Source organism: Corvus brachyrhynchos, unplaced genomic scaffold, assembly GCF_000691975.1.
Source record: "Corvus brachyrhynchos isolate BGI_N302 unplaced genomic scaffold, ASM69197v1 scaffold60, whole genome shotgun sequence".
Classification (NCBI taxonomy): Eukaryota; Metazoa; Chordata; class Aves; order Passeriformes; family Corvidae; genus Corvus; species Corvus brachyrhynchos.
In genome coordinates this window covers 2,351,478-2,376,807 of record NW_008236767.1, presented here as the reverse complement: position 1 = coordinate 2,376,807, position 25,330 = coordinate 2,351,478, and the positions used below count along the sequence as shown (strand labels likewise).

The 25,330-nt window shown below is 40.8% G+C and overlaps 1 protein-coding gene across 1 annotated transcript in view; it reads left to right on the top strand.

Moving 5' to 3' along the window:
- PRKDC (protein kinase, DNA-activated, catalytic polypeptide) overlaps nucleotides 1-22,256 on the top strand; it is an 82,619-nt gene extending 60,363 nt beyond the window's left edge. The window contains exons 67-86 of the mRNA XM_017727399.1: nucleotides 495-603; nucleotides 1,295-1,406; nucleotides 2,962-3,151; nucleotides 4,245-4,419; nucleotides 4,508-4,698; nucleotides 7,267-7,447; nucleotides 7,940-8,100; nucleotides 9,473-9,684; nucleotides 10,683-10,770; nucleotides 11,461-11,604; nucleotides 14,214-14,418; nucleotides 14,963-15,030; nucleotides 15,301-15,521; nucleotides 15,838-15,930; nucleotides 17,776-17,868; nucleotides 19,126-19,197; nucleotides 19,281-19,482; nucleotides 19,919-20,107; nucleotides 20,713-20,852; nucleotides 21,878-22,256. Coding sequence (XP_017582888.1) covers nucleotides 495-603; nucleotides 1,295-1,406; nucleotides 2,962-3,151; nucleotides 4,245-4,419; nucleotides 4,508-4,698; nucleotides 7,267-7,447; nucleotides 7,940-8,100; nucleotides 9,473-9,684; nucleotides 10,683-10,770; nucleotides 11,461-11,604; nucleotides 14,214-14,418; nucleotides 14,963-15,030; nucleotides 15,301-15,521; nucleotides 15,838-15,930; nucleotides 17,776-17,868; nucleotides 19,126-19,197; nucleotides 19,281-19,482; nucleotides 19,919-20,107; nucleotides 20,713-20,852; nucleotides 21,878-22,082 — 3,051 coding nt within the window. The 3' untranslated portion in view covers nucleotides 22,083-22,256. The remainder of the gene's footprint in view (nucleotides 1-494; nucleotides 604-1,294; nucleotides 1,407-2,961; nucleotides 3,152-4,244; nucleotides 4,420-4,507; nucleotides 4,699-7,266; nucleotides 7,448-7,939; nucleotides 8,101-9,472; nucleotides 9,685-10,682; nucleotides 10,771-11,460; nucleotides 11,605-14,213; nucleotides 14,419-14,962; nucleotides 15,031-15,300; nucleotides 15,522-15,837; nucleotides 15,931-17,775; nucleotides 17,869-19,125; nucleotides 19,198-19,280; nucleotides 19,483-19,918; nucleotides 20,108-20,712; nucleotides 20,853-21,877) is intronic.
- The last annotated feature ends 3,074 nt before the right edge of the window (nucleotides 22,257-25,330 follow it).

The following is a 25,330-nucleotide window of genomic DNA, read 5'->3' as shown; positions in this document are numbered from 1 at the left end:
TTTAGGTGCCTTCCATGTCATATGACAAAACTTCTTTTGAATTCACTGCTTGCAATGATGAAAGGTGAGTGAGCCAGTGGAGTGCATCCTCCTGTTTTAGTTTGTTTTGTTTTGCTGATTTAATATTTTATACATTTTTCAGAGTCATTGTTTGTGCAGGTAATAAAAGTTTTATTTCTTTCGTCTTTTCAGGAGCGTCCTGTCCCCAGAACAAGCTTGCAAAGAGTATTGCATTGAGAAGTTTACAAGTTCCATCCATTACCAAGTTCTAATTAGACTGTAGGACTTTGCTAAAACCTAGGATAGAAATTGCAGCTAGACTGTGCCTCTGTGCTTGTCCAAAGCAGAATTGCTCTCTGATTATGGGCTATTAAATTACTTGCAAGAGGTTGGGTTCTAAAGCATAATGTATAGCAGCATCAGATCAATAGTTTGTAGAGCACTGAACAGAACCATGCTTTAAATTCTGTCTGATTCTCTCCCTTTCTTTTCAGAGCTACTCCAGTATTGATTCCTTGTTATATCAAAGTCGGATGACCAAACTGCAGTCTGTACAAGCTTTGACAGAAATACAGGATTTCATCAATTTTATGACCAAGAGAAGTAAAGATTTTTTTTCTCAAGCAATTTTCTTTTTGTATTCAGTAATCATGGTTTCCTGAACTTTGAATTTCTGAACTGCTGTTTGAAGGAGCATAAGTCTGGAATTACTTCTTACTGTCTTCTTGACAGTAAGAACTATTACAGTTTTGTAAGATAGGATTGAACATGACTTTGTGTTGTATTGCAAAGTTCAATTAGCGTAATTCTTGTGATAAGAGTTAAGCATCTCTTTTAAAAGTGTCAATTAAAGTTTTAAACTAAGCTTTTTTTGTTGGAGTAACTTTTGGTAGTAAATAGCAGTTAGCAGAGATAAAAAAATGGATGTGGTATATAAGTTGTACCTACTGACGTAGGCCTGAAGTACAAATTTATGTGCACAAACCAAATTAGATACTAAATTTAGTTAACAGTTCCACTATATTCCAGCATGTTGCTATATGGAAAGGAAAATACCTGGTGGTGATCCTCAGTGGCAGTTGATGCAGGTGTCCTTACGGAATCTCCTGTGCCTCAGCAACTAACAAAAGTAATATGATGGTCACTAAGTAGTGTTTTTAATGCAGTCCCAGAAATGCAAGTGCATTGCTTAATTGCAGTTTTTCTGGTTTGAATGTTAGACTATGTTTTCTTTAGCCCATTTTTGTGCTGTTTGGCTTCAGATGCATTTAAAATGTTCTTAATTGATTTCTAGGTAACTTAGCTTCAGAGGCTTCCCTTAAGAGACTTCTCAGAACTTGGACAAGCAGATATCCAGATGCTAAAATGGATCCTATGAACATCTGGGATGATATCATTACAAATCGGTAAAATTGCATTCTTGGGTTAGCTTGAGTTCTGTCTGCTTGTGGAGTTCCAGGAAGTGCTTTTTCTAATGCTGCTTGTTTTCATATGTGGGAGGGTTTTGATCCAATGTATGACTGGTTTTTTTTCTTTTTTAACTGTGGTAGTAACTTTTTCAATATAACTGGGCAGTTTGTATGACTAACTTGTGGTGAGGAGCCAAAGGAGGTTGAGAATAAACTGTATTTTAATAGGGAAACATAGATGTTAGCTTAGTCATTTTCTTGCATCAGTGATTACATGCACTGTGTAAGGTGGCTCATTTCAGCAGCCCTTAAACATACTCACTTGTAATTGTGTAGATTAGCTGCATTTAACTCAATGAAACACCACCCAAAAGGCCAATCTGTTATGAATAAAAATACTTGCCTACTTTGTAGGCAGTTCCAAAATGAGGGAGTATATAAAACAAGCCCAGCCATGTCACTCTCAGTGCTTCACCTGTTTATAGGAAAGTTAATGGCCACTGCTTTAACTGGAGACTTCTGTTATGCAACTGTTGCTAGAAAGAACAAAGGCTCGCTGGAGACTCCTTTGGATTAGCTCTGAAGAAACTGGAATGCTTTTACAAATTTGAAGGTTTTCTGTCCTTGCCGTGGTGTCTGTCTTCATCTCAATTCATTCTTCCAGTGCAAATCTAGATTAGTCCTCCTTCCTTGCAATAACTTCTTCAGTAGCTCTGCTGATACATACTGTGCTCTGTAATTTATTTTATTATTTCTTGGTGTCAGGAAAGCATGGCTACAGAAGAGCTTTTTGCAGTTCGGTATAAGGCAGAAAACGTGGCATGGCTTACTTTTGAAAAAAGTTTTGAAACGTTTATGACTTGAAGGGTTGTCAGGGTCTTAAACACTTTTTGTGCTTAGAAAACCTTTGTCTCAAATTAAAAACAAAGGATGTTCCAAGTGCCACTTCAGACTGCAGTGCTGTCCTCTGCTTTGAGTAACAGTCTGCATAATGAGATGTGCTATTAAATTAGATAGGACTAGTTGTGGAGTGACAGGATTCAGCATTGATTCATGGCAATTCCCTTTCAAAAGCTGAGTGCGGTTGCTGATCTGGTCTGCAACACAGACTTTGATGTTGCCATGTGTTGATGTGATAAACATTTGAAGAGCAGGTTGACATAAAATACAGCCTGGCACTCACCCTAAATAATTGAGACTCCTGTTTGTTTGCACTTCCATCAAGTTGGAATGCGAGTTACGAGTTACGGCTTGGTGAACTTAGGGACTGTAGCTTGCACAAATGAACTAACTAACAAAAAATCCCACCCTATAATGGACATTTTCTAATACTAATCTTGTTAGTTCAAGATCCTGAATGCTCTCAGGGCCAGCCTGGCCCCTCTTAGGAGTGTCCAGACTCTGAGGCCTGTGTTTAGCCCTGCTAAAGGTGATAGCTGTAGTTTGACATTTTTTATTAGCTTTGTTTGCTGTTAGACAGATCAACACTTTTGAACATTGATTCCCTTGAATGTATACCAGAGTGATCTACGCCCCTGTTGTTGTTGTGCAGGTGTTTCTTTCTTGACAAACTGCAGGAAAAGCTTCCCTCTGATCAGGCCAATGACAGTATGGAGGTGGACGGAGAATACAGTGCTGGTGACCAAATGGAAGTGGATCAACAGAGTGAAAACATTTACTCCATGATTAAAAGCTGCAAATTTAATATGAAAATGAAGATGATAGAAAGTGCCAGGAAACAGGTGAATATACTGTCTGATAGCTTCCAATTTGGTGAGAAAATACATAGGAAAAGCCTTTAAGGTGGGCTATGGTACCCTTTTGCCAGGGCAAACCTTGTCTCTTTTTGACCCTACTGTCCAGGACATTTTGAAAGCTCAAGAAAGTCAGTTCCACAATGAAAGAAAACAAAAGGATAAATGTTAATTACAAAGTTGATGATAACTTGTCATTACTGGAAATATGCCTGAAGCCCCCTTTGATCCACAGATGGTTTTGAACACTCTGAAGGGCAGATAAAGTATCTGAAATATTTCAGTCTTTAATGGAAGGGATGCTTGCAATCAAGAATTATGCTTTCTTATTTATAAATAATCTCTTCTGTACAAGAAAACGAATCAAATTCTTATTGAATTAGTATAATTTACTTCAATCAGCAATGCTGAATTTCTTTTTTTCATAGTTTTCATTACTGCTGTTAGTTAACGCTAACAAAGAAGTAAAGTGACTTAGAAATTTTGGGTTGAATCTGGCTGTTGAAATGACTGGAACAGCCTTTTTGATGATGGGCCTTTGGTGTTTCAAGCTTGAGACAAGTTGAATAATTAAGTCAAGGTCTCCCATCTTCTGAGATGCTGCAGAAGTCTGCAGTCATTAACAAGAGTTTATTTTAAGCAATGTGACAAGCAAATACAACATTATTGCTTTGTTGACTGTACACTCTTGAAGCAGTAAGTGAAAAATTAGATTTCCTTTAATGTTACTGTTGTGAAACTTCTCATCGAAACATAAACACAAGTGATTTTCTTAATATATTAAATCAAGTTGCTTTTCCCGTATGTGTTTGTACTACAGAGCAGTTAAATGCTTGTTGAGTCGTGCAGCTGGAATTATTTTCTCAGTTTTTTAAACCTCTGTTCTTCTCTTTTGCTTTTCGAACTTCTTCATTAGCACAAATCTGGTTCTGAATATGAGACCTGGCAAGCAGTGGACATCTCTTTGCCTTATTGCAACTTCACTTGTGTTACTTAAATCTTCTCATCCCTAACTTGGTTGCAGTCAGTTTTAGTCCTTCTTCAGATATATTGTCTGAAAATTCTCTTGATCCCAATGCAGAACAGCTTTGCAGTTGCCAAGAAGCTCCTGAAGGACTTGCGCAAAGAAGCCAGAACGAGGGAGGACTGGCTGGGGGGGGGGGATTACGCCTATTGCCGCTTCACTCACAGTAGCAGCCGCAATCTGAGCTGTCCTGAACGCGTGCTCTCAGTGTTGAAAACCATCTCCCTGCTTGGTAACAACCTTCTCTTTGCTTCACCTTGTTTATTTTACAAAGTTGCTTTGTTGTCCAGTTACCAACTTTTGTTTTTGAATTCCAACAGAAGATACCAAATCTGACTATCTCAGCAAGAACATAATGGCCTTCCGAAACCAAAATCTTCTCCTGGGTACTACATATCACATCATGGCCAATGCTCTTAGTCGGGACCCAAGATGTCTTGAGCAAATTGAGAAAGAAAAGGCTGGAAAGATATCAGTAATATCAGGAGAAAGCCTTGAGAATCCTGAAAAGGTAAACGGGAGGGGAAGATCTTTTAGTTATTTCAGTATCATAATTACTACAAATTACTACTTCAGTAGGTAGTGATGGCTATGGATAGGTACAGAGCATGTGAAACCTGTCTGCATTAGCAGTGATTTGTCCAGCAACAGCAGATAGAGAGAGAGAAAGAGAAAGAAAGACAGATGGAAAGACAGAAAGACAGAATGAAAGAACAAACTGTGGTTGCTGTTTCTTCCAGGTTTTGCTCTCCTGGAGTTCTGCATCACTCTAGCCTTTTGAACTGGGAGAATGTTCTTGTGTTTCTCTGTACCTGCATTTTGAGTGGAGGGGAAAGACATGGTCAGAGCAGCTGTGTGTACAGTGGGCAGACAAGGCTTGGGATCCTCAAAGAATACCTTGATTTCAGCTGGGCCTTTGTGACCTGCTTCACGCTCCCAGACTGTTCTCTTCGATAAAGAGATATTTATAATACTGATAGTAATGGTGATACACTTTTTTTATCTAAGTAATTTTAATGGAAGAGAGAAGAGGGATTTTTAAGGCAGAGCACATGCAGGTCATCTTTGCCTATTTTGGGTAGGTGTGCATTTGAAGAATACAGTACCAGACTTTGCTGCAACTAAAATTATATTTGCTGTCAATTGTCCCACATGCTGGGGACATGGTGTCCCACCATGACAATGGGGGCATTGACTTCTTGTCTGTCAAATGGATACAGAATTTGAAGTGCCACTGTTGGCTTATTTCTACTAATTTATAAAGCCACCGTGAAGACCCTTATATATAGAATCATAGATTGGTTTGGGTTGAAAGGGACCTTAAAGATCATCTAGCTCCAACCCCTCTGCCTTTGCCAGGGACACCTTCCACTTGATCAGGTTGCTCAGAGCTCCATCCAGCCTGGCCTTGAACACCTCCAGGGATGGGGTAACCACAATGTCCCTGGGCAGCCTGTTCCAGTGTCTCACCACCCTCACAGCAAAGAGCTTCCTCCTAATGTCCAGTCTAAACCTACTCTCTTTCAGTTTGAAGCAATTGCTTCTCATCCTGTCACTACATGCTCTTGTAAAACGTCCCTCTCCATCTTTCTTGCAGGATCACTTCAGGGAATATGAACCATATTAGTATAAAACAAAACAAATGTTCTTAATTTGTGTTTCATGGTTGTTAAAAGTAAAGCAGACCAAGAAGAAATTCCTGGAAAAAAAAGGTTTTAAATTTTCTGGTGTGTAGAAACTTAAGCAAAAGCTTGAGCTTAATTTATTAGCTAATTCTTAAGAGCATTCTTCTTTAGGCAATCTAAAAGATGAGCAGATGTCGAGTGTCAGATGAGTAAGATTGCCATAGCAGGTATTTCTGTATCTGTAAGATTAAGAAGCTTAGCCTTATTTTAGCTTAGTATTAAGCACTACTCTGACCCTGGTAGTCTCCTTCTACCTACTTGACTATTTAATTTCAGTTACAGCATTTAATGTGGCCAGAAGGGCCAGAGAAGTGATTGTCCTGCTGTGCTCAGCAGTGGTAAGACTGCACCTGGAATCCTGTGTTCTGGCCCCTCACTCCCAGAAAGACATTGAGGTGCTGGGACCTGTCCAAAGAATGGCAGCGGAGCTGGGGAAGGGTCTGGACCACAAATCCTGTGGGGAGCAGCTGAGGCAACTGGGATTCTTTAGCCTGGAGAAAAGGAGACTCAGGGAAGACCTCACTGCTCTCTACAACCACCTGAGAGGAGACTGTAGTGAGGTGAGGGTTGGTCTCTTCTGCCATGTCCAAAGTGAGAGGGTTAGATGAAATGGGCTTAAGTTGTGACAGGTAGGTTCAGATTGGATATTAGAATTTTTTTTTTTTTTTAAAATGAAAGAGTGGTCAGGCATTGGACTAAGTTGTCCAGTGGAGTCTAAGTTGGTGGAGTCACCCTCCCTGGAAGTGTTCAAGAGGCATCTGGGTGTGGCACTTCTGGATATGGTTTAGGGGTGATTATGGTGGTGCTGGGTTGGGTGTTGGACAGATGATCTTGAAGGTCTCTTTCAACCTTGGTGCTTCTGTGATTGTGTAAAGAATCTTGTCAAGTCACCCATTGCATGAGCTGCATTAGAAATGTATGATGAATATTACTATATTTATAATAGGGAAAAAGGCATCAGATTCAAAAGAGTTTGATGCATGCTTTTTTTAACACAAATTCCAAGTGTAACTGTTATGCAGATGTTGCAGTTATGTTTTAATAGAAGAAAAACTCCAAAAGTTTTATTGTATTTTCTGTTAACTGTTTCCAAAAACTTTATTAATGTTAACTTTTTTGCAGTGACAAAAATTCCAGTTAACATGTCCAAAGACTAATTTAAGTTTAAATTGTGGTTTATATATTTCCATTGAAAAATTGTGGAAACTAAAGTTCTGGAAATCACTGCTAGAAATAACATCCCAATTTTTTTCCTTTGTATCAGCTGCTCAGAACATCTTAAAACACTTCAAGTTTTATCTACTCAAGACTTGCAAAGAAGCTCCAGTTTCAGAAAGGATTGTTCAGTGCTACTTGCTAATGTGTGCTTTTTTCCTCTGGTGGTTGAATGTCAGGTGCTGGCGGGTCTGAACAAGAAGGCTTTTCAGTGTTTCAGCTGTGCCGTGAGGAAGTCGGAGGAGGAGGTGCAGTCCCACTCCATGGAGCACGTGGACGTGGTGGGAGTTGTCGATGCATATATGACTCTGATCAGCTTCTGTGACCAGTATCTGCGCAGGGAAGAGGAAGGCTTGCTTGGTTAGTCAGGATTTCTCTTAAGCTTGTGAGGTGTATTTATCTGTGATCCATGAGCTTTTCCTATACCCACAGCTGGAATTTAGATGGAGCAGTTTGACCTCCAGTTCAGCAGTGTTTGTATTCCTTTTTTCACATCCACTGTTACTGCTAGCTTTGGTACTAGTGAAGCACTTGTAGTCTCCTTACTTGTGAGAAATATATCATATCCAGCAGATGCTTCCCTTGTTCCTTCCCAGACCACAGCAGCCTTGTATTTAAAGCAGGCAAGATACCAGCAGTGATGCAGCTTCCTGATAAAGCTAATCCTTACAGTCCCCAAGTAGATGTGTTGCAGATGTGTCCAGTTCAAACAGATGGGAAGGAGAACAAAGTAAAAATACAAAATACACTTGAAAAAAAATACCAAATTGTAAAGATGAATGTTTCAGATGATCAAAGACATGGAACAAGTAATGGTGTTTCTGATAATTCTAGTTTAATGTCTCTTGGCAGAAATTGACACTGTGGATCTGCAGCAGTTCCCAGCTATTGTCGTGGAGAAAATGATAAAAGCTTTAAAACTGAATTCCAGAGAAGCCAGGCTGCGATTTCCTAGACTGCTCCAAATAATTGAAAGATATCCAGCAGAGACATTGGGTCTAGTGACACAAGAGGTTAGTTGCTTCAATTTTTCTGGCAGCAAATGTTGCTGTAAATCAAATTTTAAAGGTGGGGGTGGAGGTTGGATACATAGAGAGGTTAGACTGGTAAGTTTTGCTTCAGGGAAATCAGATAAATTTTATCCCATCATTGTTCCTTGTCTTTTCTGTAACTTGCTGAGTAATTCATATGGACAGAAAAGTTTTTCTTAAAAGTTCAAATTTTTGTCATTATTCTGATTCCAAATGTTAGTTTGAGAGTTGCTGGAGAACAACTCTGGTATGTTTTGGGGTTTTTTTCCTTCAGAACAATATAAATGAGCTGATAAAGGTGGTTAGTATTAGGGTGAGGAATGTATCTTATTCCTGTAGGCTGAGTTTCCTGTATGCAGGAAGCCAGCAGCTTTTCCAGACTCATTCCATGTCTCCCACCTTTCCCAGTCCTCCTTCACTTCAGAGGTTACTACCTCTGAAGCTTTGTCTTCCTTTGGATTTCCCACTTCCTTCCTTCCTTCCTTCCTTCCTTCTACAACCTGACTTTCCACTGCCATTCCATGGCAGGATACCATGAGCCTTCCCTGCTGCCATGGGGCAGATAAGCTGAGACCTTCTCTGTGACTCATGCTTGTTCCTGCCTTGGCCTGCATGCCTTTTCAAGCCAGTGTCATTGTGCTGCTGCTCCCACAGCAACAGGCCCTGTCAGAGAAGGAACTCAAGTGAGACAGAAACTCGGGTTAGTTATCCCAAGGAACTGGGAAAATAGAAGAAATGACTGAGGTGCATAAGGCGTGTCCACAGTGAAACACCAATAGTTCAAACAGAACCTGACACCTGGTCCAGTTGACAAATCTCACCCAGAAAGGGAGTTCACCAGGCATTTATTTATCCTATCCTCTGTCTTTCCGTGAGATAAATACTGACAATCTAATAATAAATTCTATTAGCAATTCTTAAAGCTGAACAGAGGACAAAACTGTGATAGGAGTTTCAGTGTTCCCCTTCCTGGCATTTTTTACTCAAATCGGGACTTCAACCCAATGGTGAATTCCTTCAGACTTTTGAGTTGTTTGTATGTGATGATGAAAAATTATTGTATTGCATCCAGAGACAAAGGCCACAAGTTTGAGTGTAAAGCCTCATATTGATCAACAAGCTGCAAATCTTTATAATGGAAAACCTATTAAGCAGCAGCGGTGGTGGTAGTAGTAGTGATAGTAATAATCAAATCTGTGCTTCATCGGAGGATGTTTTGCACCCCTAGTTGACATTCTCTGTTTCCTTTTCATGTTTCTCCCTGTCAGGCTGCACCATGGAGCAGTTTCATTTGTTTGCTATGTTTGGTGCTTTTGAGGAGGACCAAAGTTGAAAGCAGTGTATGTTTTTGCAGCTTTCTTCGGTTCCCTGTTGGCAGTTCATCGGTTGGATTAGCCAGATGATGGCACTACTGGACAAGGATGAAGCAGTAGCTGTACAACATACTGTTGAAGAGATTGCAAATACCTATCCCCAGGCACTCATCTACCCTTTCATGATCAGCAGTGAAAGTTACTGCTTCAAAGATACTGCAGCTGGTTGCAAGAACAAGGAGTTTGTAGAGAGGTGAATTTGCAATTGGAGTAGTTCTTTTGTATGTTTTTTATTCAGGAGTGGACAGATTTATTTATTTTTCCTATGCAAACTCTTTTCTTCAGTGAGCACGAGAAATATTAGAGGGTGGTCTTGAGTTTTCATTTAAAGGCACAGAGAAATGCAAGACATCAGCTCTGTCAGTGTCAGGCATACTCAGGTTGGTGGCATGAATACTTTATGAAGTGTTGGGTACATATAGTACCCAGGCTGTTGGAAGTTAGAAGTTTTCCAAGATAAAACAAAAAGACCAAAGAGAGGCAACCCGTTTTTCCTTGTAATTCTGTGGTATTGAACATTTACAATCTTTCTAATACCAAGAGGAAGCAGGTATGTTTAAATAGAATAGATGCTCCTGCCAGACTTCAGAGAGGGCAATGAAATGGATGCATGTTATCTTGGGGAATGGCAGCTCTTGGCAGTGGTGTTCTCTGCTTTTTCAGTACGCAACATGCAGTTTCTCCTACAAGCCTTCCCTTGCCCATTTTGCCATGAAGTAACACTTGAGTTAATCCCCAGGCAAAAATCAGTTTCTATCACACAATGCTGTAGAACTACATTTTGGGTGTCTTTTTGCCTTTTTCTCAAGTTTGATACATTTGCTGAATAAATTTTTGCTTAAAATAAAAATATAGTCTTGTGTTTCACAGACAGTATCACCCTTCAATAACTGTCATGACAGGGTGTATAGTCTGGTCAATGCCTGTGTCTGTTTCAAGCATGCTTTCCACTCACCAAGTTCCTATTTTCATAGTGGGACATACAATTAAATAATTGGGAGTTGTGTGGCATGTTTAGTCAACATATAAACAGTCATGCAGCCCAAGAGGGAATTCTGAGGGAGTTTCACCTACCTACACCTGAATTATTTTACCAGATTCTTGTATACAGCAGACAGTCCAGATCATTGCTTATCTGCAGGCGAGGTGGTGATAGTTCCTGTTGCATTGTGATGCATTTTTCTCTTAAAGGATCAAGAATAAGTTGGATAGAGGAGGAGTAGTTCAAGATTTTGTTCACTCCCTGGAGCAGCTCTCTAATCCTGTAATGATTTTCAAGGTAAAGTTTTTTTTTTCCCCCTTTCCCCTTCATTCTTCTCCCTCTGTTCAAGAGCAAGTGCTGGGTGGAGCCTGACACCGTTCAGTTTGACACCACAGCCACAGAAGTGGTTCAACTCAGCACCAGCACATGATGATGATGGTGATGTCAGGGTGCTGTCAGCAGCTTTCACTGGTGATGGGCTCCCTCCTTTGTGCCAGTTGGATGTTCTGCTTCAGCCCTTTTCAGCTTTCCCCTTCAGGGTCTATGCCCTGCCCTGCGGTCAGTGTTTCTTAATCATTCTGAAAGCCTTACAGAATTATCATTTGTGGCCATCTTCATAATTTTGGACTACTTGTGTTCTTATGCCCTTTTCCTGCTGGGCATCCTGTCTACGTTCTGACTTGTTTGTCCAAAGGATTCTTGCCCTGTGTTTGGTGCCACTCCTGGCCCCACAAAGGCTTTCTTAGTTAGCACTAAACACTATGGTAGTAAACATAATTATTGTAATAAAGTAGAAACATTTTATCAAGACACAGAATGAAAGGAAAATATTTCCACAGTCTTTTGGTTGCTCTTTTTGTTGTCAAAAGACACATAATAGTTGACTACTATTAAATACAGTAACCCCAGTGCAATCTGAGTGGTTTACTGAAAAGCAAGGGTCACTAAATCTTTTCTCAGTACTCATCTGTTTTCTTCTTTTTGCAGGATTGGACTGAGGATGTCAAAAATGAATTGTCAAAACCTCAGAGAAACAAAAAGAAGCTTAAGGAAATGTATGAAAGAATGTACAGGAATTTGGGAAATTTGGACACTCCTGGCCTTGGATTGACGAGGAAAAGGTTTATTCAGGTATATGAGGTTCCTGAGTAGCGTTGACATCATGTGCTTTTCTAGAAGACAATAGAAAGTCAAAAGATCACAGCTTTTACAGGTGCTGCAGGACTTGATGAGACTTGATCAAGTCAGGAGTACAGGACGGGGATTTCTTTTCTAGAAGCCATGGAGTTAACATAGTTCACTTTCCTCTTCTAACTGCCCTACAGGAATAAATGTTCTTAGGGAGTTTTGCTGTATTATACTACTCAAATTTGCTGCCAATACAAGGTTACTTAGGGTAAGTAATACAGAAGAGTTACAACTATGAAGACTTATAGAGGAGACTTTACAAAACTGACTGAGTTCTAAAGTGGTGAAAATCAGTGTAGAAAATGAAGTAACACGTGTGGCAAGAAAATTTAATTACCCTAGTATCACATAGAAATTCTTTGGGGTTTAGCTGACTATTGCAATTCAAGAACAAAATCTTGATTTGTGGTAGTTCTTTGAAAACATCAGCTGTGAATACTCAAGGGCAGTCACGAAAGAAAAGTGAATGTTCATCATTCTTAAGAACAGAGAGCTGAACATGGATTTGTACATTGGCATAGCAGCCTTCCCTGACTCTTGCTTCTTGAATGTTGTAGTCCTTGTCTGCAGTATTCTCAACACAGATATAGTAAAATTGGATGAGGTTCAAAGTGGCAAGAATAATCAGAGGTACAGAGTAACCACTGCGTAAGCAACTTTAGCATTCCTCCAGTTGGAAAAGATGCAATGATGCCAGGTACAATAAAGCTCTTAACATCAGTCCCATGGTTGGACTTGGTGAACTTAAAAGTCTTTTCCAACCCTAACAATTCTGTGATTCTATCGGGAGTGCCAAACATGAAGTAAATACTCTATGGAAGTGGCAGGTTCAGACCAGTGAGAAGTGTTTCCTCATTCAGTACACACTTAAGTGCTGAACTCCTGCTGCAGGCTGTTACAGGTGCTTTCATGGGTTCAAATAGCAAGCAGGCAGTAGCACAGAGAGGGGGAAATGCTTTGAGAGCTTTTACATACAAATGCACACTTCCTGGTCCAGAAAGCCCTGAGCTGCAAATTGCTGAGGCCAGGAGAGTGATACTCCTGTAGAAAGAGCATCCTGACTGCTTGCACTCTATGTGCATAGCCCTGTGGCCAGGGCGGGGTGCATCCAGCTCTCTCCCATGTGGCCATCCTTATGTCACATTAGCATTAGATAAACTAACCTGGGTATCTGTAGGGAGATTCCTTCCCCATGAGCGGGAAAGGTGGAGGATGAGAGTAAGGTGGAGTTGGGAGGAGGTGAGGTGATAATGAAGCAGAAAGGGTAATTGGGAGTTGAGGGGCACACTAGCCCTTTGAATGTGTTGCTGTGAGGTAAGATGGGACTTTGATGATAATGACTTTAAACTTAAGAGCAGGGGATAAGAATGTGCAGGATGTGCCGGTGTCAGGGTGGGGGGTAGGGAGAGGGGAGCAGCTATATAGGGTGCATGCACAGCAAGGGACATGGCAGGCATAAGCACAAAGGCTGTTTGGGTGATTTGTGTGCCCACACAAAAAAAATCCATGGCTCTTTAAGAAGCTGAAATGTGCAGTAGTAGAGGATACCGAAAGAAGAGCAAGAGACATGCTAGAGAGGGATATCAGGGTTGTTCCTCTCTGTTAAAGGGAAGAGGGAGAGCAGTATTCCTGCAGAGAGTAGCTTCAGGAGAGAGTCAAGGTGATGATGCACAGGCTCTGAATTCTTTGCTTTCACAATGCATTATTATGAAGAAACAAAATGTGCTGTGAGAATAACTGTATCGTTTCTAGTGTTCTTGCTGGGGAAAAAAAGTTGTCTCTCTTGACTAACACATAAAATTGCTCTACTATGTGCAATACTTCAGGCTCATAATCTGGAAATAGATTTAAGGGATAAAGGTGTTTTTGACTGTAGCAGTCTCCTCAAAAGGGTAATGTTTTTTGTATTTTCATTTACTGCAGTGAAATAGCTGTGTTTTCACAGCTTGGGAGAAAAATGATCAGGCATTAAAAAAACATATCTTTCCAGGTCCAAGAAGAAACATTTGGTTTTTCTAGAACCTTGAATTATCAACACAGGAAGTCAACTCAGTTAACTATTTGTAGTTAATGCTTACTTTGCTTATTGAATGGGCCCATGTGAAATGACTTTGCACTTTTCTTTTATCAGGATATTTCAAATACTTTTAAATATGAGTTTATACATTTTATGTCCAAAATTATTGCTCAGCAGTAATAAATCCACGGATAATAAATCCGATAGTAAATAAAACATCTAAAACATTTCACAGAATCACAGAATGGTTTGGGTTGGAAGGGACCTTAAAGACCATCTGGTTTCCACACCCCTGCCATGGGCAGGGGCAGCTCCCACTAGACCAGGTTGTTCAGGGCCCCATCCAACTTGGCCTTGAACACTTCAGGGATGGGGCATCTACAACTTCTCTGGGCAGCCTGTTCTGGTTTATATTAAGAATTTCTTCCTGATATCTAAGCGAGCTGTGTGTGTAGATAGGAAGGTACTGTTTTGGTGCTCTTAGGTGGTGTCTAGCACTGTGTAAACAGGATTCCTTTCTATAAATGATTGTTAGGCTTTTGGGAAGGACCTGGATGATCATTTTGGCAAAGGTGGTTCAGAACTGTTGGATATGAAGATAAGTGACTTTGGTGAGATTGCAACGTCTCTCCACTCAAAAATGAGCAAAACCCATAAGGAACCTGGGAACCTCAAAGAATGTTCACCATGGATGAGTGAATTCAAAGCTGAGTTCTTGAGGAATGAACTAGAGGTTCCTGGTAAGTTCCCCTTCAGTGTTGATAGTGAACTGTCCCTTACAAGAAAGTTGCTGCTCTTGAGCTTTATTTCTTGTATGGGCTATATGGCACTTCTTTCTGGCTTTATGCCTTATCTGGCCTTACTTGAAATAATTCTGTTCACTCATTATCTCTTAAATCTGTTCTTAAACTGTAGTCCTGATTTTTAAAATTGTATTCAAGCTTGTATCTCTTACCTAAGAATTTAGTATTTTTCTAAAGGCCTGACTCCAGGAAATCTGAATATAAATCTGTGTTTAAATTTAGTTCAAAAAAGGTTGTGTCTTCTGAAACCATCAAGAGGTCAATTCTAAGAGATAAGGAAAGGGTATCAGTAATTCACAGATGAAAATCATACTATGTGTATGTTGGATCTTTTTTACACATGTAAAAGTATTTTCTTCTCAGTTGTCATTCTACCACTTTGACAAAACATTTGGATGGGTGTTCTGGTGTTAAACACACTTTAAAATAACATCAGTTTATGTAACTTTTTTCTAATTTTTTTTTTCCACTATCACTTCAGGTCAGTATGATGGAAAAGGGAAGCCACTGCCAGAGTACCATGCAAAAATCTCTGGATTTGATGAACGGGTATGTTTTTAAGATTGAGTCAAAATCCTATGTAGTATAAATCTGTGTCCATATTCCAACTGAAGAATTTGGCAGTAGCAGGGTTGTTGCTTGTTTACACATCTTGCAGCATACAAAGGAAGGGCTGCAAGTGGGCATTTGTTTTCCTAGTATAATTGAGTAAATTGATTATGTCATCTAGGAATGACAGATATGCTTAATGCCAGTGGTGATTCTGTAAGACCAAGTCTTCTGTCACAAATATTCTGCTTTTTCCTGTCTTTTTCCAAGGTAAGTGTAATGGAATCCTTGAGGAAGCCAAAACGTATAACAATCCGAGGCAGCGATGAGCGGGAGTATCCTTTTCTTGTCAAAGGTGGTGAAGACCTGCGACAAGACCAGCGCATTGAGCAGCTCTTTGATGTAATGAACATTATCCTTTCCCAGGATGCTGCATGTAGCCAAAGAAACATGCAGTTAAAAACTTACCAGGTCATCCCCATGACAACAAGGTAGGCGTTTATCTTGAAGGGACAGAAATCTTTATATTAACATTTATTACTTTTGGGATGTTGGAAAGTGAGAATTTTGTGTGCCAGGTTCAGATTGAGAGTGTTTTGTGCCTTGGCTTAATTTATCTTTTTTCCTTTTCCTTTTAAACAACATTGAAATTGCTTTGTCTGGAAAGTGTTTTTCAGAGTATATTTAAATCGGTAGCTGTTAACCTTCTTTTAGTAGGCACTAGAATGTGTTGCTTTCCATTTGTGGTGTTCCTCTAAAGTTCAGCTCTGAGCTACTTGTTCTTATCTCTGACTTACTTTGTTCCAGACTGGGACTCATCAAGTGGCTGGAAAATACCTGTACCTTAAAAGAATTCCTTAAAAATAGCATGTCTAAAGAGGAAGATACCAGCTATTACAGGTGACGCTTGGTTTAGCTGTCTGCTCTAACAGAGCATTACTAATGGGGTTTTGGATAACTGACGGTCTTGTGGCAGGATTTTCTTTTTTCTTTTCTCTTTTTTTCTTCTTTTTTTTTTTATTAAGTAGTGAAATAAAAGCACTTATAAGCAAGGAGGCAGTTTGTACTTCCTGACCCAAATTAGTAATTGGTAACTGTTTGTTTAATGAGTGCCATTGTACCTGGAATATCCTCCACCCAGCTTGTTTAAACAAGAGGCTTATAATTATAATCATGTGTGACGTCATTATCATCATCATTTCCTTATCAGCAGATTGATTTTACAAGCAGAGGATTTTGATCTCTTGATTTGATCAGGCAGGAATTGGACTTAGGTCAATAGGGGGCAGGGGAAGGGAATAGAGAGAGAGCTGTTCAGAACCTGAGTTCAGCAGTGAGTCAGTGATGGGGGCTGGAAATTGGCAGCAAATGCACAGAACACGACTGTAAAAGAGCACTCTCTCTGGCTTGATACAAATGCTGGGTTTGAATAAATTATATTGCTTTCTCATGATTGTAATTGGAGGTTGAATATTTGTAAAATTGATTTAATTCTAGCATTTCAGCCTAGTTCTGTCCTGGAATTTAGAAATGTGGTTTAATTTACAAATGTGGTTCTTAGTTACATAATCTTTGTTTGGGTTTGCCTGAGTGTTGTTGTCACCATTTGTTTTTACTGGTTAACATTTATGGGGCAGGTTGGAGGAAACTCCAGCGTGGAGGTTGGACTCCAAAGAGTCTTTATTTCTATGGTTATTGGATTTGTGAGCGGTTTAGGAACCGCTACAGTTCCTGCATTACTGCTGTCTGATTCACTGTTGTGAACAGCGGTGGTATTACATTGATCTCAATTCACTGAGTGGGAAAGTGAAGGAGGACTCACATGGAACCATCTCGTGAGGGGAGGAAATTTATAGTATGCTCAATGTGGAAGATCCCCATACGTTACTCAGTCAAGACAATTAAGTTATTTTATATTGAGCTATGGTTAAGTGACAGCACTCACAAAGGAAAATTTTGGTTGGGGTGGGGGGAACAACTTCCTGAATTTTTGAAATACTTTTCTTTAACCCAAGGTGATGGGCTACAGTCTATAACTGATAAGTGCTTCTTAAATGGAAATGGCATTCTCTATCTCAAAACATGCTTTGGAAGGAAGAGAGAAGGCAGCTGCTCTGCTAAGTTGCTGCCTCTCTGGAATAGAAGTTTAATGTCTGATGCATTTAGTTAAGATGGGAGAAAAATACCAAATTATTCCATAAGCAGTGCAACTGATGAATACTGGCTTCTCATGGATTAATACCCTAAGTTCAAGCACCCATTCATTCCTCCTCTCTCGTGCACGCTGAGAAGATACCAAACTGCCTTCCTGCATTCCCTGCCCATTTGGGTGGACAAAGGGCAGCATGTACTGTGGTAGACTACATAAGGCTTCTCAAAGGCTACAAGGGCAGTGTCAAAATTACCTTTTCCTCCCTGGAAAAATTATTTTGGACCTTTCTTCTGGAGGCAGCATCTAATTTTCACAGTACCTATTGACAAATTAACACCAGTGAGATGTCTAATCTGTCAGATATGACTGAAGTGTGTTCAAAGGTGGGGGGGAAGGAGATGGATGGATCAGCCTATACTCTGACTGCAAAAACTTCGTTTCCATAGCAAGGCTAAAATTAATGTAGGCTGTAGCTTCCCGACTCTTCCTTTGCATAAAAATCTCATGGGTTAGAGCGGCACACAACCTGTGGGTAATCAAATAGAAAATAGATACAGGGAAATCATCAGTGCTTTTCTTCTTTTTGTCCCTAGCCCAAGAGGACCTCGTGCTGCCTATTCTGAGTGGCTGTCCAGGATGGGTGGGAAAGCACAGGGCATCATCTCTCGATACCATGCTATGTACAGGTGGGTTTCAAAAGAGAACTGCATGTGAAATGTAGAAACTAGAATGTGCACACATGCAGAGTTGTAGAAATTCCAGGAAAAAAGTATGATCTGCATTATAATATGGTGGCTAGATCTGATTTTTGCTCATTTTACTGCTTTCTCTTACTGGAGATGCTGTGCAAAATTCCTCTTGCCAAAAATCCTACCAGAGCACAGGAATGCTTCCAGAAGCTTGCTCACTTCCTTTAGAAAGTGTCTAGAAGCAGATGCTGCTCTTCAACTTTATTTCCTAGGCATCTTGTTCCTGATTATGCAGTTAGGTAGGCTGCCTCAGAGCCCAAGCATCTGCTGGAGTTGGACAGAGAAAATCACCATGATTCACTGAGAATTTAAGAATATTTGGTGGTTTAGGTCCCAACTTGAGCATCCTCTCAGAGGAATTTCCACACCTACCTAGATCTAGCACTGTGGGTGGTGAAGTGAAGCGTTCAGAGGAGCATTTATTAGCTCATAACGTGCAAATGTATTGCTTTTTAAAGCAAAACTTTGACTTGGTTAACTGAATTAATACTTTTATTCAGATCCAGAATGTCCTTTTAAAGTAATTCCCCATCACCCCCATTCATCTTCTGTCTGCTGCATCAAAGAGCTGTTCTCTAATTCTCAGCTCTGCTCCTTTCAGAGGGAAGTAGACTGGAAGGAAAGCACCCAACACATTTCAGCTCTCACGAGCATTCAGAACTAGACATGGGCTAGGACAAAGCCTCCTTCCCCAAATCTGCATGGCATGAATGCCCTCAGCACCAGTTCTTCAGTTCTGTTGCTTCCCCTGTGCTGCACTACTTTCTAGTGTCAGTATGGCCTCAGCCTGTTGCTGAGAGATTTAACTGGGGCCTTAATTCCTCTGCTTGGAAGAGACTGTCCAGCCAGAAAGGACATGATGATATTGCTGTAATAAAACTCAACTCATCTACTTAATTTGGGGGAAAATACACAAAACTACATACTCTTTTGTATTTAGAAATGTCAGACTTGGAAATAACCCTTGTGAGAAAGAGAGGGGATGGGGCATTTGTAATATCAGATAAAATCTGGGGGATGAACTCTTTGTGGCTTTGCTGTACCATCTACTGGGGGATGAACTCTTTGTGGCTTTGCTGTACCATCTACTGGAGTAAGCACCGTACACTGCTGCCATCCTGGGCATATCTTGACTTTCAACATGCAGGGGGCTGTTATTTCAGCAGCTACCTTTATTTCTCCACTACTTTGCAGAAATGCCAACCGTACAGAAGCAGTCACGTCTTTCAGAAGCCGGGAGAGCAGCGTTCCAGAAGACCTGCTGCGGTAAGTGGCTGCTGATGGCTGCACATTGTGAAACAAATGTTGGTGTTTCTCTGCATTCAACAAGCGAGTTCTGTTTTTTTAAGGCGAGCCTTTGTGAAAATGAGCACATCTCCCGAGGCCTTCCTCGCCCTGCGCTCCCATTTTGCCAGCTCTCACGCACTGATGTGCATCAGCCACTGGATACTTGGGATTGGAGACAGGCATCTGTCCAACTTCATGATTAACAAGGAGACAGGTGGCATGGTGGGAATAGACTTTGGATACGCTTTTGGTGCAGCCACACAGGTATTTGTTTCCAACTAATTTGTTACAGCTTTTGCGTTTGTTATGTGCGATTATGCATGTGTTCTCTGTACTAAATTGGATGCTCTTCAGTTGCCATTGTTTTGGCGCAAAATAATCTTTACAACTTATTTCTAGTTAATTGAATAAAATATCTGAGTCCAGATATACTCAGACAAGCAGTGAGCTATAGAACTCCACAGAGTCAATATGGTGGTGTTTTACACAGTTCAACCATGCTTTCAACCACTGTCACTGAATATTCATGACTAGAGCTTTGATGTCACAACTTGATTCAGTTCTACTTTTGCGCGTTATTTTCAGTTAAGTGACAAAGACAGTTTCAAACCTTAAAAAGAACAAAATATTCCCGTCTAATCCTTCTGTTCCAAGGCTTCTTACTTCTTGTTTTCTTTTGACTGCCCTTCCCCTTGGCTAGTTTTTGCGTGTGCCAGAGTTGATGCCCTTTCGCCTGACTCGCCAGTTTGTTAATCTGATGATGCCAGTGAAAGAGTGGGGACTCATTTACAGCGTGATGGTGCACGCCCTGAGGGCTTATCGTTCAGATCCAGACCTCCTCATCAGCACCATGGATGTATTCGTAAAAGAGCCTTCTTTGGACTGGAAGGTGGGGTTTTGTCCTCTTTCCTTTTTCTTCATGTGAAAATTCTTAAACTGTAATAAGAATAAAACTGATGAAAAAGGAAGTATTCCTTGAGGCTCACTCTCAGTACTCCTTTTATCTTTCTTGGTTTTATTAAGTTCTCAGAGAAACTGAACTTAAAAGTATTTTAAGTTTTAAGAAAGTGTTTTAAAATGACAGAATTCTATATTGATGCACAAAAAATAGTAGCATATGTCTGTGTTGTCGGTGTACTGCTCTTTATCTCTCATGATAATCCTAAAGATGTGGGCTACTCTTGATCACATTATGTCACTTATAGCACCAGCATAAATATTTTCAACTTCTTGCATTGAACCTCTTAAACTTACGTAACAGCACTGTATATATCAAACAAATAGTTACAGAGAAAAAAAAATCTGAAACTAGTTGCACTTCGGTAAGTTGAGTTGTAAATTAAGGTCACAGGCAAGTTAGATATTATCTCACTGCTTTGTCCTCCACTGCATCTGCAGTTAAGATACTGGCTTGACTTGCTATGATCTTCGTCTTAAAAGCCTTTTTTAAGTGTGTGATTTAGGATAAATAGGGCAAATTTGTTTTCTCCTTAGAACTTTGAACAAAGACAGCTGGCAAAAGGAGGCACGTGGATTAAGGAAATAAACACATCTGAAGTAAACTGGTACCCTTTGCAAAAAGTCAGCTATGTCAGAAGAAAGCTTACAGGTGCCAATCCAGCAATAATCACTTGGTAAGATGCTCTCCTTTTGCTTTAAACTGCTCCACTAAGAGCTTTGGAAGGCTCCTGTGTCAGATCTTGCTCCCTTTGGATAGAATGGTGCCTAGGAAAAGAGAAGAGACAGACAGGGCAAAATTTCAACAAACCCTCTGTCAGAATAATTTTGGTCCATGTACAATCTCTCTGAATCACCCTGCCAGCCAAAACACCAGATATCTCTCTGTGAGTTTTCTTGCTCCAACTCAGGCCTTCTGAGCAGTTTTACTGCTCCTGGCAACATATGCCTCCTCTCCCTGTCAGGCTGCTTAATCTCATACTCTTCAGCCCCACTGTTCTTTATGTTTGTCTCCATTGCTTTCAGGGTAGGGATCATATTTAAATTAATATATGCTTCTGATGGAGGATTGCTTGAAATGGAACCTGAACCAGCTGTAGCGGAGGCATGGAGGAAAGCTGCTTACGAGAAACATCAAATTCAAATCTGGTGGCATTCTCAGGTTATTTATGTCAGTCTAGTCAAGTCTGGCTCAAGCCAGAATATCTTCAAAGTTCAGTTAAAAGTACAATTAATCCCTTCCATCCTCTCTTAAAAACGCATTTTGGATTAATCAGGGGAAAGACAGAAAAGCAAAGAAAGCAAGCCTGTTTTAAAACCATACAAATATTGAAAAGTGCAGGACTTGGGAGGAGTCCCTTTTGCGGTCAAGGCTGAACTGGAAAAGGCAGCAAAATACTTGTTATAGGCACAAATCAGGAGGGCAGGTAAAGAGATCAACAGCTTGGATGTGAGCTGCTGCATCTGTTCAGCTAGAGACCTTTGACAAGATTGGCATATTCATGCCAAATACCTACTAGTAAAGGACACCTGAAGTCACCAGTCTTCACTGGCCAAGCCTTCTACAGCTCTTGAGCAGCCTCCACATCTTGATCTCAATTCAAGCTTTATTTTTCAAGTGCTGTTTTGTGTTTAAAAATCCATCTCACATTTTTTGCTTGTTTCTTTTAATAAGAGCTTATTTTTGTGTTCTCAATTTCAGTGATGAACTGCGCCTGGGCCATGAGAAGTCGCCTGCTTATAATGATTTTGCAGCTGTGGCTCGTGGTAACTCTAACCATGATATCAGAGCCAAAGAGCCAGAGGATGGACTGTCAGAGGAGACCCAAGTGAGGTGCCTCATCGATCAAGCGACAGACCCCAATATTCTTGGCAGAGTCTGGGAAGGATGGGAACCCTGGATGTGAGGAACTGCCCTCTACAAACCTGTCTGCCAAGGGATCTGTACCCTAAAACACAGCTGCAACTAGAGCAGAATTTTAAGGCCAAAAAGTAAAAAAACTCTTAACTACTTTTATCACCGGTTAACTTGACTAATAGAGAAAATAAACTTTTGTATTAAAGCTGTATTGAAACAGTGATTTTTGATTCTTTTTTTAAAATTATTTTTCTTGAGTGTGGTTCTGTAACAAAGCAGCTTTATTGTCTTTGCGTTAAAATCAATGTAGAAAGAACTGGAGAGGCTCTAGAGCTTAAAGATTTATTTGAAAAGCACTAAGATTCCTTAGTGGAAAGCACAAATTCATACCCTGCAAACTTGTGGGCGTCCATGCAGTGATGTAGTGAGTCTGTGCTTTTCTTTTGCAGAGACCTTGATGACAATCGACTGAAACCATTCTGCAGCCACATACTATTTGTAGTTAAAATTAGAAGATTTTCATATCAATAGTATCAGTGAACCACACGGTGAAATTAAACAGAAAACAGCTCTTAGCTCTAGATAACACCTAAAGTATCTGAACAGCTTTTTCATTACTGGATAATGAGATAGTAATGATGAGACTGTTTTTAGCAATTAGCCATTTTCTCTGTTATCTTTGTCCTTTGGAAGTCTGCACTGCTCACAGTGTGTTATTTCCAAATTATTGTTTGGCCCAAGCCAGAAGTCGCTGTCGACAGAGCTGAGCGCTGTAAGCTTCTTGCCATAACTGCAGCACAGCACAGGAATGGCTGCTGCACTTTGGAATTTGCTTATGCCAAACTGTGGGGGTTGTGCCAGATGTGGCTCTTTGTCTCCAGCAGCCAGTTCTCAGGTGTGCTGGGTTTGGCTGGGCTTGAGTTTGTTTTCTTCAGAGCAGCTAGAGTGGGGCTGTGGTTTGGATGTGTGCTGGGAACTGTTGATAACACAGGGATGTTTCATTAGTGCAGATCAGGGCTTGCACAGGGACAAGGCCTCTTCTGCCTCTCACACTGTGAGGAGTCCGGGGTGCACGTGGAGCTGGGAGGGGGCACGGCCAGGATAGCTGACTCCAGCTGACCCAAGGGATATCACATGCCATAGGGTGTCATGCTCAGCACATAGAGCTGGGAGGAGAAGGAGAAAGAGGGGGAGATGCTCAGAGTGGTGGTGTTTGTCTTCCCAAGTCACTGTTATCCCAGCTTTCCTGGGGATGGCTGACCACCAGCCTGCCCAGGGGAAGTGGTGAATGAATTCCTTGTTTTGCTTTGCTTGTGTGCACAGCTTTTGCTTTAATCTATTACACTGTCTGTGTCTCAGCCCTCGAGTTGTCTCATTTTCCAATTCTCTCTGGAGGGAGTGAGGAGCAGCTCTGTGGGACTGAGCTCCCAGCTGGCATTAAACTGCAGCATGGGCAGTGAGGGAGAAGGAGAATTCTCTCAAACACTACTGTTGCTCATTACCCAGATTCACTGCAGGAGATAGATCCCATTGAGGCTTTTAATAATTATCATAAAGGGTGTAATAAAAATGAGTCTTTGCCCTTTCACTGCTTACAAGATTTCCTTCCTGCCTCTGTGGCAGTGGGGCAGTTCTGGTCTCGCTGAGGGCCACGTCTGCTGCTGGCACCAGTCTCAAATGAATCTGTCAGCTGGAGAGCAGAGAATTCTGCCTCCTGGATACAGTTCCGTGAAAAACTCCTGATGAGGAAGAATGCTGAGCTCTAAAGAATGGGGAGGGAGCTTTTCTGTTTCAAATACTTCCCAGCAACAATTACTATTTGTTACCTTTCTTCTTAATAAACATATTCAATGGTTTGTGTCAATAGTGTTATAAATCAAGAAATTCACCACATTTTTATCAGACTTTATTAATTAAAAATATTGTTGGAATGTATTTTTGTAGAGGAAACATTTAAAAATAAACTTTCAGCTGTATACCTCATTTCAAAAGTTAATTCAGGGCACTTTAATCACAGAAAGCTTCTACATTTACCCATTTATGGAGATGATAATTACTGGACAGTAAGGTGGGGGTTATTTTAATAAAAGTGTTTAATATAGTTTTTTAGATACACTTCAGTAAGATGTCATGGTGTTTTGTTCTTTTGATCTCTGCTAACAATTAGGACTGCAACCTTATGACTGAAACTTGGTCAGGTGAGGTACCCTGGCTTTCATGCTGTCACTCTACAAATACAAGAAAGTTTAAAGCACAATAAAAAAGGTAACATGAAAAGGCAGAGGGCATTTAGAAATCAAGTGGCTGGGTGTACGAGGTGTTTAATGGCACTTCTGGCACATACCTCAGATAGTTACTGGGTACTTTGACCTGCACTGTGGAGGACAAAGTTTGGGTTTATACTTTAACGAGGCTCTTCTCGTAGGACTTTTGATATCTCAGCAACAGCAGATGTTTGTGCACAGCAGGCATCCCTCCTTGGCCTTTGGGAAGGGGCTTTGGAGTGCAGCCTGGCCCTTCCTGGGGAGGGGACTGGGGGTTGCTGCCCCGTGCTCACTGCTCCCTGCAGTCCAAAGCGAAAGGCCCTCAAGGCTGTGACACAGGCAAGAGTGACACGGGCTTAGAACGTGTTCATGACAACTTCAATACTTAAAAGCTCCATTTTGGCCCAGGAGAAGCACAACAGTGGGAAGCCTCGGCTACACCAGCCCTTATTAGTCATGTGTTTGTCAAGCTCATGTGTCTGCTGAGGCGCAAAGCACGAGGCTGCTGGGTCTTCAACACATCCTGTGCAGAGCAAGTGGAGTTTCCCTAACTTTCTTTAGGGAGCTTTCACCCTGCAGCTGAATGGCCCTGGAAATAACCTCCAGCACATGTGAATGGCAGCTTCTGTCCCCAGTCCTGGCTGCTCTCAGTAAGATGCAGCAGCTAAATGGAAAGGCTGGAGCCAGCCTGTGAAGCAGCATGGGAGGTACTACACAATGCAAACCTCAAGTTGCTGGGCTCGGTGCTTTACAGGGTGGGTTTATTTGGCTTCCAGAAAAGAGTAAGATGATGTGAAGATCAGAGTCAGAGACTGCATCAGGTCTCATGATGCAAAACAAAACTTGGGAGCTATTCACAAGTAAGACAGAGTATTTCCTTCTCAGATTAAATAACCAGATAGATGGGCACTGTATCTGGAAATCCATTAGTTGCATCTAAAATGTTATGTAAAACATTAGCATATATTCTCACTAGGTTTTTCTTAGTGTATGGAATGATACTGTGTTTAAGCTAATCCTTACCATCCCTGCC